Here is a 15,951-nt window from a genome sequence, read left to right as displayed (position 1 = left end):
ACGCGTTATAGCTACTTCTAATACATAATTAGTGGTAATAACTATCTTTTATTTTAATTACTAATAATAATTAAATACTTTTCTAATTTAACTATTATACTACACAGTAATTTTTAAATTACCATTTCACAAATACACCTAAAAATTAGCACCCCCAATCCCATATCCTTTTAATGGTAACAATATTAATCACTTAATATACATTACCATTCTCTCTCTTTTTCATAACTCTTACCTTTTATGATCGTCTCTCTTCCTCTCTTCACCCTTCTGCAAAAATTTCACTTCCATTCTCACCAATCAAGAAGATTCGTCATATTCTTTCTTCTTCTTTTTTTTTTTTTCAAAAAAAAGGAAAAGTTACCCATCTCCTTTGTTTCGTGAAATTTTCGCTATTTGTGTTATTATTCTTCCACAAAATCAACTTGGTGGTGGAAGTGATTATTTTTGCTTCTGCGCCAGGCGGTTATATACATTACACGAGAAGTGAGAGAGAAGTTTTTTACAGAAGACGAAAAATATATGTATTTGTGTATGTTCTATGATATAACTACCAATTATTGTTGTTGGTGGTGTATTTTTGTAAGTTTTTCTATATATTTGTGTATTTTGTTCAAATTAATTCCATCAGCTCATTTAGTTTCAAATACATCACCGGCAAATACATTTTAAGTTTTCATATATTTATGTATTTTGTTCAAATTAATCCCATCAAATACACGGTGATGCAAATTGTTACTCACACAAATACACGTAGATTTAATATAAAATACATTGGTTTGATTGGAAACTTCAAATACATTAGTTATGCTATCAAATACATGAAATAAAAAACGAAATCGATTGAAAACTTCAAATATATTACCACTAAATACATGGTGATGCAAATTGTTACTCACACAAATACATGATATTTAATATAAAATACATGGAGTTTGATTGGAAAACGTTACATTAGTTATGCTATCAAATACATGGTAAATAAAAAACGTCAATATTGAAAACTTCAAATACATTGGTCTGATTGATCGTGTTGTTTTGAAATCACATAAATACAACTTGTTCAAACTAAGTTAATGATTGATCGTGTTTGTTTTGTCAATGTATTTCTTTAATTTGAAATTTGAATTTTTACAACCATATGTAAGGTAAAAATATCTTAATTACTCATTTAATACCACCACATAAATTAAAGGAGTGAAGTTCATTTTTGCCAAACAAATACATGCAAAAACATACACAAATCAACTGATTTTTAGCTACGAATGGTAATATTAAAAAGGGTAGCTACAAATGATTGGAAACTATAATAAGGTAATCATTTGAGAAATTTTACCAAGTATGTAATTGTACAAATACTCGATTTTGGGATCACCGTTTAAAATCATATTGTTCTATCCACTCTAACAAATTCATACATACGATTAAAGTTAGGTTGACATTTTGTCTGAAGTTTTATCTGACTGAAGTTCAATCATTTCCGTGAACTTCAACCATATGTGGCTAAATTAAGTAATTTTTGCACAAATTTCACTCACATATGGTGAAATTCAGCCATTTTTGCCTAACTTTACGCAAAAATACATGAACTTTAGCCATATATAACTTCAGTCAGCTTTGTCTGAATTTAGGCTTTACCAAGACTAACTTTAGACACCGGATATCTGAAGTTGTTCCAAAGTAGATAAACGTGCAAGTTTTAAAGAAAATGGAGTACAAAGTAGATAGCGATGTCCAAATAGGGTATCCATAAAATTTTTACCTTACTAAGCAAGTATGTTTGGGCCATTGTCATTGAGTTGTTCCCTTAAGCACAATCATAGAGATATTAAAATTAGCCCCCAAAAAACGAGGCACAAATGACAGAAGTTCAAGAAGGAAACTTACACTTGTGCAAAGTACAGAACCCAATTTTGTGTCAAAAAGGAGCTCAATTCATCAACTACTGAATACAAATTTATAATATTACAGTTCATCAAAATAAAAAATGAAAGTAGCTGAGCATTTATTTTGACTATGATACATGAAATATTTTCTGATATTACCTGACAAGAAATAGAATGAACATTACATTTTTATTAATCACCAAGAATCACAGCTCGAAAATATTGAAGAATCAGTCAATAAAGTACAAATGCATGAACTCAATCAGCAGGCTTCAAAGAACTCGGGTTAAAAATGTAAGAATGACCTCAATAGCTACTTACTATTTCCGACAACCTTCGAATTTGAACTCCAAATCCTAGAAACTATGTATACTTCCTCGAACTGAATATACCTGCACAAATCCTTAGTCGAAAATTCTCTCCCCGGTTGATAGTACTAGAAAAACGAAAGAACTGAAAACGCAGAGCAACCCCGGAATGGAAAAAACTGATGTCCAGCTTTCCGGACTTGTAAGATCCAACTGTGCGTCTTTAGCAGCTTCGAGTAGTCGACCAGTGAGATCAACACCAACGATACCAGCTAATGTACCAGCTGTATTCGAAACTCCCATAATAATTCCAGCATACCTTGGAGCAATATCCATGTGATTAACTGCAAAACCCGCTCTTCCTAACGCCAAGAAACCAAGAGCCACGGAGGAACAGAACAGGGCCCCGCCAGGTGTTCTAAAGTAAGGTAGAGCCATCAGTGCAAGAGAAGCTATGATGAAACCCACTGTGTTTAAAACTTTTCTGGTTTTGGTTATAGACAAGATTCTCCTCGTGACGAAATGATCCGCGATCACTCCTCCAATATTTGAGAATATAAACATGTTTAAGTAGGGCATCATTTTTGAAGAACCCATTTCTTGAAGGCTGATTCCGAGGCCCAACTCGAAGTATGTGGGAAGCCAGTTCATGAGCACGTAAAGAGCATAATGAAAGGTGAAATTATTCACAACAATTGCCCAAACCGGTAAGCTCATGACAATTCGTTTCCAAGGGATTGTTTGAGTTTTCTCTGATTTCAACTTTGAACTCCCTTTGAGGGGCAGTAAGGTTTCCCCGAATCCCGAGGCAGTTGCTTTCGGATGCTCGGAACGAGGTGGATCGGCTGCATAACTGAACCAGAGTAGGGACCACATTGCACCTAAAGCCGCTTCACAAAGAAATACAGATTGCGGGCCTCGATACTTCACCAGACTAGGAAGCATAAGCATTCCCATAGCTGCACCTAAGTACATTCCGGAAGTCGTAAAGGAAACGGATCTTGATCTTTCATGCGGCGGGACCCACTGTGCAAGGACGGTGTGGATGGACGGAAAGATGAAACCTTGGGCCACGCCGACGAGCAAGCGGGCTATTACCAGGACCATTGTTCGGTTTGGGTCGAGTGGTACAAAAGCACATGTCAAAGACCATAATAGAAAAGAAAGGAGTAGCACCCGCCGTCCACCGATTTTTTGAGCTGCCCAACCACCCGGTACTTGTGAGCACGCATATCCATAGTAAAAAGTTGACAGAATTACCCCTTTGCTACTCTGATTTACTCCTACAGCATCAGCAGCAGCAGTATACGCAATAGAGAAACCCACCCGCTCTATGTAGCAGACGGAAGTGCAGATGAAGGTCAAAAATACAATCAAATAGCGCTTTGGAATTCGACTGCTCCCCATTATTTGCTAGTTTGTAAATGCAAGCCATGCACTAGATGGCTGGAATTTCTGTTGAAGTAATCAACTAAACAGTAATGCTGTTTATGAGGCTTGAAAATAATAAACAGAAAGAAATAGTCAGATAAATAAAATGCAGCTCATTTTTGTAAATTTAACAATATAGAAGTCAAATATTTATGGTAAATCAAATACAGGAGAATACTAGAAACAAGGGATAAAAGCACGGAAGGCAGGGAAAATGCAACTGAAAACAAATGGTACTACTCATTTGCATTTCAACTCAACAATATCACTTCCAGGAAAATAAAACTTCCACTGCAAATTTTAGACTTTCAAATCCAAGTATCTAATAGCCTGTTTGGCCAACTTCTAGGAAGCCAAAGTGCTTACTTTTTTCAAAACGTACTTATTTTAGAAAGTTGAGGTGTTTGGCCAAGCTTTTATTGTTAAATAAGTGCTTTTGAGTAGTTGAAGAAGCTGTTTTTTAGAAGCCAAAAAAGCAGCTTTTCCCCAGAAGCACTTTTGAAACATTGACCAAGCACAATGTACTGTTCTAATATCGGCAAAAGTGTTTTTCAAACTGATTAGCCAAACACAAACTATTATTTTCCAAAAGTACTTTTCTGAAAAGCTATTTTAGAAGCTTAGCCAAACAGGCTATAAGACGACATTGCTCAGATATTATTAACAGTTGAGAGGTTCAGAGTTTTACAAAATTTCCCGTATAATTAATGGATATAAGCAGATTTGATCACTTTATAGTAGAACATCATAGAGAATTGGCTGTCACAACTCACAAGAAGATAACTAGTACAAAAAGTCACACTTGCTAATCTAAAATTCATTTAACCATATCATTGGCATTGTTAGAGATCGCTTCGACATATCACCAAATCAGTCCCTTAAGTTTCTCCAAATTTGAATTTTCCTACTCTAAACTTCAAACCCTACTTTTTTTTTTTTTTTCTTAAAATCAAGTGAAGACTTTATTCTTATGGTTCCAGCACCAAGACAGTGCTGACTACTACAACTGTCAAAATAATACAATGAAGCTCAATTTTGCAGTGAGTCTATAAAAGCTACCAATTTTCCTTCATCATACATCTCAACAAAATTACACCAAGTAGCCAAGTTACTTAAACATTCAAACTTCAAAATCCGGATGGTACTAGCTTTGCCCTCAAAATACTCAAATTCCTCCCCCCAGAGATAGTCCAAAACACACAGCCAGGATGTCCTCCAGACCTCCACAAAAGCTTGAGCTTCTTGTTTCCTTTGAAGAACATCCAGCTGTTAAGGACTTCTTTTATGGTTGCTCGGATGACCCCATTTGATTCCAAAAATGTTCAATAAAGAGATGCCGCAGGTTCAAAACTTCAAACCCTTCTTAATTTTCCCAATTAAAACACATAATCTTTACACCCAACCAGCACAAAATTGTTATACAGCTGGACCTTGGCCTAACACAGTCCCAAAATCTAGGGTATCAGGTAACGATTGTCCAAGATCATATAGTGGGACAATATCTTATTCCTTCAGCTAATGTGAGACAATCTAACATCCCTCACATGCCCTGGACTTGATATAGCAGCCCTACATTGTGAAACACAACAACATAGATGGGTTCACTCTAGACCTTGTGTTTAACTCAACTCCAAAATTAGCTCATGCAGTAAAGATTGCCAAGACCATATTCATTTAACTAACGTAGGACACTCTTAAGCATATCTTCCACTTAAAACGTATAAACTCAAAGGCGAGAAGCTCAAAAAGTGGATGTGATCGACCTCAGAGGAGAGGGGAGGCAACTTGGGGTTCTAGGAAAAATGCTTTTCTTGTATATGCTTCATATAGGATAGTATTTTCATTCCTCTCGCCGGAGAGCCATGTTATGGGTGACCTCATTGCACGGTTCAGACAGCACTTGTGTATGTGATGCAAGTGAACGTCTACGAAAAAGTAATCTATCCAGAACCCAATAAGCGGCATTTCAAACCCCTAAACTCAAAATTCTGGATCTAACTCTTCCCCATTCCCAATTCCAGCATTATGTGAGAAGCAAGTGATAAATTTTTTGTTGTCAAATCTCATCAATATCAAATCAATTCAGCTATATGAATCCTATGAAGCTCCTATTAATTCCAGTACTAAACAATTTATAACACTAAAAAAAAAAAAGTTATTAACAAAAAAAAGGTGAAACAATGATAAAGATTGCATCTTTACAACCAATCTTGCATCTTTACAACCAATCTCTCAAAAGGTCAACCAAAGTCCCCTAACCCAACCTTACATTTGTTAAAATCTATGAAAAATGAACCCCATTAATCAAATTAACAATACCCACAAGCTTAAAATTACTTCAAAAATGTATAGCACTGTCAAGTTTAAAGATTACTTACCACAAATCAGAAGAAAGTTGATAGATTACATACACTTCACTAGAGATCAAGAAATGACTCTCACTTCCATGCCCAAAATCTTTATTGTTAATTCAAGAACCATTTTAAAGATGGTGGGGTGGGTTGGTATTGGGGAGGGGGGGCGGGGGCGGGGGTTAAGTCGTAGGTTTCAGCGTTGACAATCTTAGTTGGGGGAATTTTTTTTTTTTTTTTTTTTGTAATGGGGAAAGCCAACATATAAATCGAGATTTGAAGTGCGATTATGGGCAATTATGAGTGATCTTATACTACTAAGGACCCGTTTGGCCATGAAAATTCCAAATACAATTTGAAGTTGTATTTGGAATTTGAAAACACCTAAAATTCTGTTTTCATTTTTTCTTTTCACTTTCACTAAGTAGGCGTTTGGCCATGAAAATAAAACATTTTTCACTTTATTTGGAATTTTGAAGTTGGAGTTATATTTGATTATAGTTTTTATAGTATTTAGTTGTTTGAATATACTGAAAGTGAAAAAATGGGGGGGAAAAAATGAAAACAAGATTTTTGGTGTTTTTTAAATTCCAAATACAACTTCAAGTTTATTTGGAATTTTCATGCCCAAACGCTGATTTTCAAATAAAGTGAACAAGTTTTTCGGAAAAAAGTGAAAAATTCTCATGGCCAAACGGGAAATCCAAATCTTACTACTCCCCCGTCCCAATTTGTATGAGGTTTGACCTATTTAGGGAGTCAAACAGCTCTATTTGTTACTACGATCTTCTCCAACTCTTTTAATATATTGTGAATTATTAATTATGCAGACTTATACTATTTTTTATGTAGTTTTCAAATATGTAAATTTTATTATAAAATATTCGAATAATCTATGTTCGACATTGTAGTAAAAAAAAGAGTTGTTGGGCTCTCCAAATAGGTCAACCTTTGTATACATTAAGATGGAAAGAGTATATAGTTGTGGATTGGGATAATTTCAGAGACATCCCCTCACGTTTGGCTTCGTAACACTAACCTCTCTTATGGTTTACAATATTACGCTTACCTCCCTTATTTTAATTTTGGTGTAACAATTCTTATAACCTATTTATTTTTAATATAAGAAACTATGAACTGACTAATTTGCCCTTTCTAATTTACTTCTTTGTTTAATTAATATTGTAAACACTCTAGGCACTAGGCAGTATTAGAGAATTAACTCCTGTGGTTTTTTCATATTCTTTTTTCTAGTTAAAATACAAGTTCAAAAATGAGGCTCCAATTTGTTCTGAAATTTGAAGGCTCGATGAAGCTGACTACACAGAACGTAGATGGATCCTTCTTAAGCAAAATCAGTGACCTATGTTAGTTGGAAATACTCGACCAATTCTCTTATAATGTTCATTCGAAAATTGAGTCATTTTCCCCACTACATTTTTTCCAATCATTCCCAACATAAGTACATAATTTCACAGCAAAGTTTTAAATCATTATAAAGTCTATATGTATAATTGGTGAAAATAAAATTGTATCTTATTCCGTAATTCTTATGCCAATCTAATGACATCTTAAAGAGTTTACTGATATGTGAAAATAGAGAACATATAAAAAGAAGAACTGAATCTGCTTATCTCATCTAAGCATGTGGATCTAAGTTCCTAGTAATTATACATGATTGAGAAATATGAAAACGCCAATCTAATTTGGTTAGAAACCAAATGTGGGGTTTGTAAAGATCCCTACGCAGCTGTACGAAGCAATCGTAAGTGGTGCAATCTTATTTGACCTTCTTCATGGTTTTCCATCTATAATTTGTTCTTATTTATTTCGTGTAGTTTATTTCCTATGCTAAGATATTTACAAAATTAAATTAAGCATAAAAATGGTAAATTAGTCGATTCACAATTTTTTATATAAAAAATAAATAGGTCATAAGAATTGTTACAAAAAAATTAAAATAAGGGATGTAAGCGTAATATTGAACCACAAGGGAAAGTAATGCGTTAATGGAACAAACGCCATGTAAGCCTCTGAAATTATCCCTTGTGGACTTATATAAGCCAATGTTTCGTATCATTTGAGCATTAATGGGTCTAAGTATGAACATAAAAAATTGGATAATCTAACTTAGAGTATGATTATTACCGAGTGGAAGTGGGAATTGATCATTAATAATTTTATGATTAGCTTATGCACCTTGAGGACGTCTGATGTTGTTTGGATCATTGTTGATAGCTCAACTTCGAGAATAGAAGTGGTTTGTTTTGTTTCTATACGCAATACAAGATTTTATTTGTGTTCATGTTTGCGATTTCTAACGTAAATTTGACAGGTCATCCCCTCCTGTGGTTTCCTCTGCCGACCCAGAGACACACCAACCATGCCCCTTCTCTTTCTTCGATCATAAAGTCCCTTAATTCCTTTATTTGTCTTTCATCCCCTAAGTAGTAACACTTGACTCTTTCCAATTCAAAAAAAAAAAAAAAAAAAAAAGGAAGGGGGTGAAATGTTCGTTTAAAGTAGTAAAGGCATATGCTATAGTAAAAAAAACAGAAATAGACCTTCAAACTTGGCCTTAGCTTAAAAGATGCCTCCAACTTCGAGCGCGCGCACAAGAAAGACCTCTCAATTGTTCCACTTTCTTACCGAACACTCTAACTTACAAAATGATCATGTAGACTCCAAAATTTATGTGTCATGTCAATATTTGTATTTACGTGTTCAACTTTATACAAGTTGAGGTGCCTGTTTGTGCATACCCAAAGTTGGAGCTCATATTCATGTTTTTGTGTATGTTGAGATTCTTTCACCGTAATTGTGTTTGTGTAATTAATTAGTGTGTGTGTGTGTGTGTTTATATACTTGAGGAAAAAAAAATTCCCAACAAAACACGAGTCCTCATGTGATCCTATGTATCACAAGGTCAGTAGCGAAGTTCTTGGTCTCAACAATAAGGCCAATAACTTATACCTAAATGCCTATGAACATATTTTCATCACGAATTAATCAATCAATCAATCAATCAACTAGCTTCAATTTCAAACCAGTTTGATTCAACTTTGCGAATATTATTCAAATACTCAATAATATTTTGTTAGGATAAATTAAGGATGCTGTAATACTCGAGATTCTCCAAACCTCATATTTTCTAAATCAAGACTAAAGTAAATACTAGACAAACACTTTTCACATATTTGATTTTATTGTCATCTGGAACAACACTAGCCCCCTTCCTGGCTACCATTCTATGATTGAATGTTGAAATACACAGTATAAGATTCATCTCTAAAGCTAAGTAATGGTGACAAAATAAAGTTTCTCTTTGCCCCTTTCGCCACGAAACTGATAGGATGATACTCACTAATGCCATTTCCCAATATAAAACTTGCTGCCTGTTTGAAACCATCATCCAATGACTTCGCATTGCAGCTAAGCTTGACACTTGAACTTGATTTGTAGTCCACACCACTATAGATGAAACAGCCTTTCTGTGCTTCAGACTCGAGAGAAACTGTATCGTCTTTCCCGTCCAATCCAGCTGTCAAACGGAATAAAGAACCGCCATCATCCGAGGATCCTGCGACCCCGAGACTTTGTTCTTGGCCTTGCTGAGATATGAACATTCCAGGGAGATCAAAGAGCTCTAACAGGACCTGTTTACCAATGAGATCTTTATGTTCTGAAGGTTTGACGGATGATTTGTCGAGTGAAACGAGTCTGAACGTAGCGCTAACAGCAGCATCTGTTCCGGTTTCAGGGAACTTCTCCATTTGAATTGACTGATTGGAGCTGGTAAGAACAAATGTTGCATCACCAGATTGTTGCGTAAGAGATATTAAATAAGAATTATAGTCGGCTGGAACGGGAGTTATCAAGTCTGAAAGAGAAGTGGTTGATTTTGTTTCGATGTCCCAATCACCACTTGAATGGCCAGCAAGAAGGTATGGACCATAAAGAATTGCTTGAAGGGATGCATACTCAGGTCGGTCATCTGAAGCAGCACACAAGAGATTGTTAGCCGTAACACAATCGAGAGATCCTTTCTTCCACCCGGAAAACTGATAAGAGTACTAGAAACACAGAAAAGAAGTACCTTTTATGGCCTCGGTTCTAATAACCATGGGTAACTCGAGAGTGATTTTGTCGCCTTGGCCCCAATTTTTGGTGATAGTTAGGAAGTTACCTGCATCAACGAGTAGAAATGAAACACATCAACACTTTTCCCTAAAATATGTCAATTATAGAAATACCATAACTAGGTAAAGAAAATCATTTCGTAGTAACAAAAAGGCATCGGATGAAAGAAAATTGTCACACCTGGTGTTGGTAGAGACAAATCCTTTCCGTTTATGGTTGCCTTTGCGCCACTTGAATGTGTCCAGCTCGGTATTCTCAAGTTCAACGTAGAAGATACACCACTTGAGTGCTGAAAGAAACATTTGCACAGAATATAATATACTGATCATAAATGCAAAATTTGAAGATATAACATGACAGAATGAACGCGTACCCCGTTTGAAGATATTGTAATTGTTACATGGAGGCTATTATCCCACGAAACAACAGGCTCGATTTTCTGACTTACTGAGACCTGCCCAGACTTCCAATTAAAAGAGCTAGGTATATACTGGATAATATAAAGGCCAGGAGAGTTCCCTTTCTGTTCGAAATATATTGAATCTCCCAACTTGGCGAACGATTCAATTCCTGTAAAGGACACAATGGGAAACCAAAAATTAAAATCATTACAGGTTTTCGTAGGTTACGAATCTTTAAGGTAAATCCGGAAGGTCAGAATTAATCACCTGTCCCGTAGCAGCACCAAAAGTCAGTGAACTGTTTTCCCCATCCGTGGCCGCTACGAGCCTTGGAACCGCCACGAGCAAGAGGAAGCATATATATCATAACTCCAGGATCTGTTCCCCTCTGGATGCTGAGTACACCGTTTGTTAACGCGCGTTCATAGTAATCAGCATATGCCATTTCTTTGGTCCATCTGAACAGGTGTCGAGAAACCTACAAAGATATCAGAAAAACACTTAGGGATCGTTTGGTTGCTGGTTAGAGTTATGCAGATATTAATAATCTAGGGATTAGTTATGCAGGTTTTGTTATTCATGTACTAATTATTTTCATCTTCTACCCTGCACAAAATAATACATATTATATTGACTCATAACTTATACATATTTAAGTTATGCGGGATTGTAAACTACTTGGTGTGCTGAATTAATTTTCACATAGTAACTAAATGCTACCAAACATGATACTAGTTATGCTTGTTTTGATACATAAATAACCCACTTCCTAATCAGCAACCAAACGATCCCTTAGAGCACTTGACTCTTTGCCTATGAACAAATATAAATTGCATATACTACTTAAGCTCCTTTCTATCTTTCTCAATTCTCAACGAAAGGGAGCAACAAAAGTTTTCATTTCTAAGGACACATAACCCTCCGTAAATTGATTAAGCTCGTATCCTCTCTTCCCCTAGATGGAGCAAAAGAGAAAAAACAAATGCACAAAATCTTATAACACACCTTCAGCATGTTATAGGTCGTACAGGATTCTTCATTCTCGGTCTGTAGTGTGCTTGCCAATCGCTTTGGATCGGACCTGCTCAGCATTTTACCGGGAAAGAAAGATATCAGGGAAAATGTTAAAAATAAGCTAATTTCTGTATATAAGAAGTATGTTTAATAAAACCTGAAACAGAACTGATTCATCAATTAAGTTGAAATTTCTCAGATTGGCCCTTACCAAAACTCGCCTACTGACGTCCCACCAGTTGCATAGCTGTGGGAAGAATTCACGATATCCATAAAGTACGTCCCAATTTCCTGTTAAAACAAAGTTCAATAACTTAAAAAGATCGAACTAACTTCCTGCTGAACAACTTGAAAAGCAAATCAATTTACCTTGTATAGGGGATCCCCAGTAACTTCATACCGCAGTTGAGTCCCAACAACAATAGGTATGTGTGTATTGGCATGAAAACCTGATATATCGTCAGCCTGTTGTAATAAAAGATACTAAGAAATGGTTGGAAATAAAAGGATCGTCTCCTCAACATGAAACAATTAAGTACTCTTTCTTAGATGATGTTATAATTTAATAAGTGATTTACACCTTCAAAGCTAAGGGCCCTAGGAAGCACGGTTTGTCGAAAAGATGAGCCAGCATTAAATGCTTTGAATCGCCCTGCAAATGATTAAAAGAAAGTGTTAAATCGGGATTATTGGATAAATTGAGGAGAGAAGGCATGTAAAAAGGAAAAATATGTATATATGTGTCTATAAGATCATCGGATGTCAAAGAAAATATGCAATTTGAGACACAAGTGCTGAATCACAGAAGTAACAATGCCTGAAAAATTGCTGATTCTTGCCCGAAATTCTCTTGAGTTTGTATTTCTTTCAAATTCAGTTGAGGATTCAAATAAACAAAAAGTTCAGTTGAGCTTATATCTGACATCAATGTCGACAGGAACAGAAATTATGCAACCGAATCTTGAAGGACAGCAAAAGGTAAGACAATTCGTTTGGACATATTATACGCACCGTTACAGTGTATAACCTATAAAGAACATCATTCATGCCACCAGTTTCTTCATTTAACGATCGCCAGTGTCTTTCAATAGTATACTTAGTTATCACATTTTGCACTCGATTGGAGAAGTATTCGGCCATCCATGTAGTCATTTTCAGAGCTTGATCATTACCAGCTATCATATACTGGTCCAAAAGCCCTGCCAATATCTGTCAAGTCGAACGAAATATGCCCACTTATTCAACAACAAAAACATATATAGATACAAGTTTTTTAACTAGTTAGTTTAGTTTACCTTGTGAATTGTGTAGTATGGTGCCCATACTGGTTTTATAGCTTCAAATCGGTCGAAAAGCTCGGACGGGAAAGCGGATAGATAGCCTGAGCCCATTTTTTCTTGACAGATAGAAAGTGCAGAAACAACAGCAGACATTTTCTGTTTGAGGCTTTCATTATGTGTGCTAGCCCACATCTGTGCCGAAGCACTAAGGTAGTGACCTTTTCAAGTTAAAAGTAACGTTAGCAAGTAAACAAATCAAACACAAATACATATAATTGAATGAAGTACAAATGCCAAAAACTTATCTGAAATGTCAGAAAATAAACATACTGAGAAACAAGTACAAGGAAACAACCTAAGCATGAAACTGTATTCTGGTCATTAGTTCAGTGCAAAATATAGACAAGAGTTTTCATAATTGTTTTACTAATCATCTTCAAAATCTAAGAAAGTGTGATTCTTAACATGTTAAAAAGATTCTAGTAAGTCCTTCTATATAATGACACTTTTTTAATAACTGATAAATCTCTAGAGCCTACTAGTGCATGGTTCGAAACTCGATGGATAATGAGCTCACCACTCTACCCTTCTCCACTTAAATATCAGGCTTTTGTATATGACAAAAGTTCGAACTTGAAATGTAATAGATCATATATTTTGGCAGACCATTGGTAACTGTTAGGAGTAATATATATATATATATATATATATATATATATATAAAAGCCATATTTCAATTTGATGTTCAAATACAAATTGCTCATTAGAAGTTTAGTTTTGTCTTGCAAAACAAAAGCTATACATGACAATGCATTAGATTACTGTCAAAAAGAATAACAAATGGAGTAATGAACACATTATCAATGACCATAGGAGAAATTAACCCCAAATAAATATTACTCGAAAAAGCATAAAGATGTAAAAAAGAACAGGACTAACCGACAAAATGACCGCGAAGCTCGCAATTTGGAGCCTCCCAACCTCCATATGGATCACCAGGAGTATCCAAACCAGCAGTTTTCCTAAAACTCCATACCAACTTATCCACATCCAACATCAACAAGTACTCTAAATTAGTCTGTTGAGCTATTCCATGCATTGAATTTGGTTCAATTCTCACATCATGAAGTGAAACTTCACTCAATATACCATCAATCCCTTTAACACCATCAGAATTCTTTATATTTCTATACATCATAGCCCAATCAAATTTTTCTTCCTCCTTAAGCATTTTTCTTGGATGCAATTTAGACCAAGCCGAATCATCGGTAGGAGTCAAATGGTAATGTGAAAACATTTCTTTTTTCCAAGATTCATTTTTTGAAGATAATAACTCATATCTTAGAGTATGTGATGATAATTGAGTAGGAATATTAGTACACTCCTTACTCACAACAACCCCACATAACATAGAACAAATAACCAATCCCCAAATATTCAAGAACACTAAAGACTTCATTTTAATCAAAATAGTGAACTACTATGAACTAAAAAAGGATGGAAACTTTCAAGAAAAACTCAACTCTAAGCTCAAAATTCAATAAAATTTGTACCTTTAAAGAACAAAAGACTTCATACTGAGCTCAATACTGAAGGAAAAAAAAACAATCTTTTTTTTTTTAGAATAATAAGAGAAAGCAAAACGAACCACGCCAATATATAGCAATCAATGAATAAAAAATGTTGACTACTGAGCCAATACAAATTACCAGTGTCCCGTGAAAGGTAAGAATTGTTTTTCTTTTCTTGTATAACAAAAATTATCCACAACCTTATAGATATTTTTGTTTACAAGTGAAAGCAAAAGCAACCAAAAAAAGAGAGCAGAAAAAACCAAGAAAATCAAAATTCAAAACCCCATTTTAGAAATGAGAAAAAAGAAAGCAGTGAGCATTAAAATCAAAATTATTAGACTCCAAATTAAAACTGAACTATCAATAATAAAATGCTGACCTCAAAGTTTGGAGCTTGAACAAGAAGACAAAAAAAAAGAATGGAGTTTAAGCTAAGAATGAGTGGTTTGTTTTTCACTACAAATCAAAGTTTCATTTTCATAACTAAGACATAAAAGATGAGATATTTATAGGTAAAATAAACAATATAGATAGATCAAAATGTGGGGTTATTAAAATATATTTTTAAAAAAAAATAGAAAAACATAGGAGATATTGACAGAAGCGAATCACGGACGGGTTGTTTGGAGTTGACAAAATTTTCTAACAAATATGAAAATGCACAGTGAGATAAAATAGAAAAGATTATGTTCCACATGAATTATATACTTAGTTTTTGGACACATGCAAGAATGCTACTAATAACTAATAGTTCTTAATTTTATATGTTTACATCAAGTTTAATTCATTGTTCACAAATTGTTACAAAAATAGCTAATACAGTGTACATGAAGTTAAGTTCTGTGCATCCATAGATATTTCACAGTGGATAGATTCATCAAACTATTATGTTAAGACGAAAATCAGTAATTTTTCATAACAAGCCTAATATGATAACTCGAGAAATAGAATATCTGCTATAACTAGTAAATTCCACTGAAAGTATAAATTCTTTACATTTTTAGCAGGACGGGTGCGTAAACTCAGGATTCAACTAAACCCAATATATTTTACAGTAACTCAAAAGATAGTTATAGGTAACTATCATTATATTTTAAAATTTGTAATTTTAAAAATAAGACACATTAACGGCCTAAAAAATTATTTACGTTGACAGTGCCCATTATATATATATAATTACAACAGTGAGAGTATAAATCTTGAGCAAGTCAATAGACAATTCAGTATATACAAGTTAATTCCCTATCTTATAGTATCTGCCTTTATACCGTTTATTTTTTTAGTGGAGTAATAATAGGACATGTTTTTTTCTTCTTTTGTGGCTGTGGTGGGTGAGAATTTTTGGCATTATTTTCATTCTTCTATGTTATCTTGTGATTTGTGAGTTGGACTAAATTCAATCACCCGTGAGTTTCATATTCCAATTTCGAGGCACCTGCTGCCCCCGCCCCACCACACACACACAAAAGAAAACAAAGATTTCTTAAAAGTGAGGTAACTTTCAACAAAGTTCTAAAATTAAAAAATACGGTAACAAATCAAGATGGCCGATTAAGAAGGGCCTCT

The 15,951-nt window shown here is 34.7% G+C and overlaps 2 protein-coding genes across 2 annotated transcripts; both read right to left on the bottom strand.

Moving 5' to 3' along the window:
* Nucleotides 1–1,981: 1,981 nt before the first annotated feature.
* On the bottom strand, nucleotides 1,982–6,153 carry LOC132039721 (probable anion transporter 5). The gene is made up of 2 exons (XM_059430236.1): nucleotides 6,004–6,153; nucleotides 1,982–3,690 (listed from the first exon to the last, which is right to left on the bottom strand). Exon 2 carries the CDS (start codon nucleotides 3,599–3,601, stop codon nucleotides 2,291–2,293), a length of 1,311 nt encoding a protein of 436 aa, XP_059286219.1. The 5' UTR covers nucleotides 3,602–3,690; nucleotides 6,004–6,153; the 3' UTR covers nucleotides 1,982–2,290.
* Nucleotides 6,154–9,107: 2,954 nt separating this feature from the next.
* Nucleotides 9,108–14,858, bottom strand: LOC132041185 (uncharacterized). Its single transcript, XM_059432011.1, has 12 exons — nucleotides 13,751–14,858; nucleotides 12,827–13,029; nucleotides 12,543–12,740; nucleotides 12,112–12,183; nucleotides 11,901–11,996; nucleotides 11,743–11,822; nucleotides 11,523–11,598; nucleotides 10,785–10,995; nucleotides 10,490–10,686; nucleotides 10,297–10,405; nucleotides 10,073–10,162; nucleotides 9,108–9,970 (listed from the first exon to the last, which is right to left on the bottom strand). The coding sequence occupies exons 1-12, from the start codon at nucleotides 14,268–14,270 to the stop codon at nucleotides 9,225–9,227; spliced, it is 2,598 nt and encodes an 865-aa protein (XP_059287994.1). The 5' UTR covers nucleotides 14,271–14,858; the 3' UTR covers nucleotides 9,108–9,224.
* Nucleotides 14,859–15,951: the final 1,093 nt, after the last annotated feature.

This window comes from Lycium ferocissimum, chromosome 12 (genome assembly GCF_029784015.1).
Source record: "Lycium ferocissimum isolate CSIRO_LF1 chromosome 12, AGI_CSIRO_Lferr_CH_V1, whole genome shotgun sequence".
NCBI classification, from domain to species: Eukaryota; Viridiplantae; Streptophyta; class Magnoliopsida; order Solanales; family Solanaceae; genus Lycium; species Lycium ferocissimum.
Note: the sequence above shows the minus strand (reverse complement) of the source record. Positions and strands in the feature narration are given on the sequence as shown.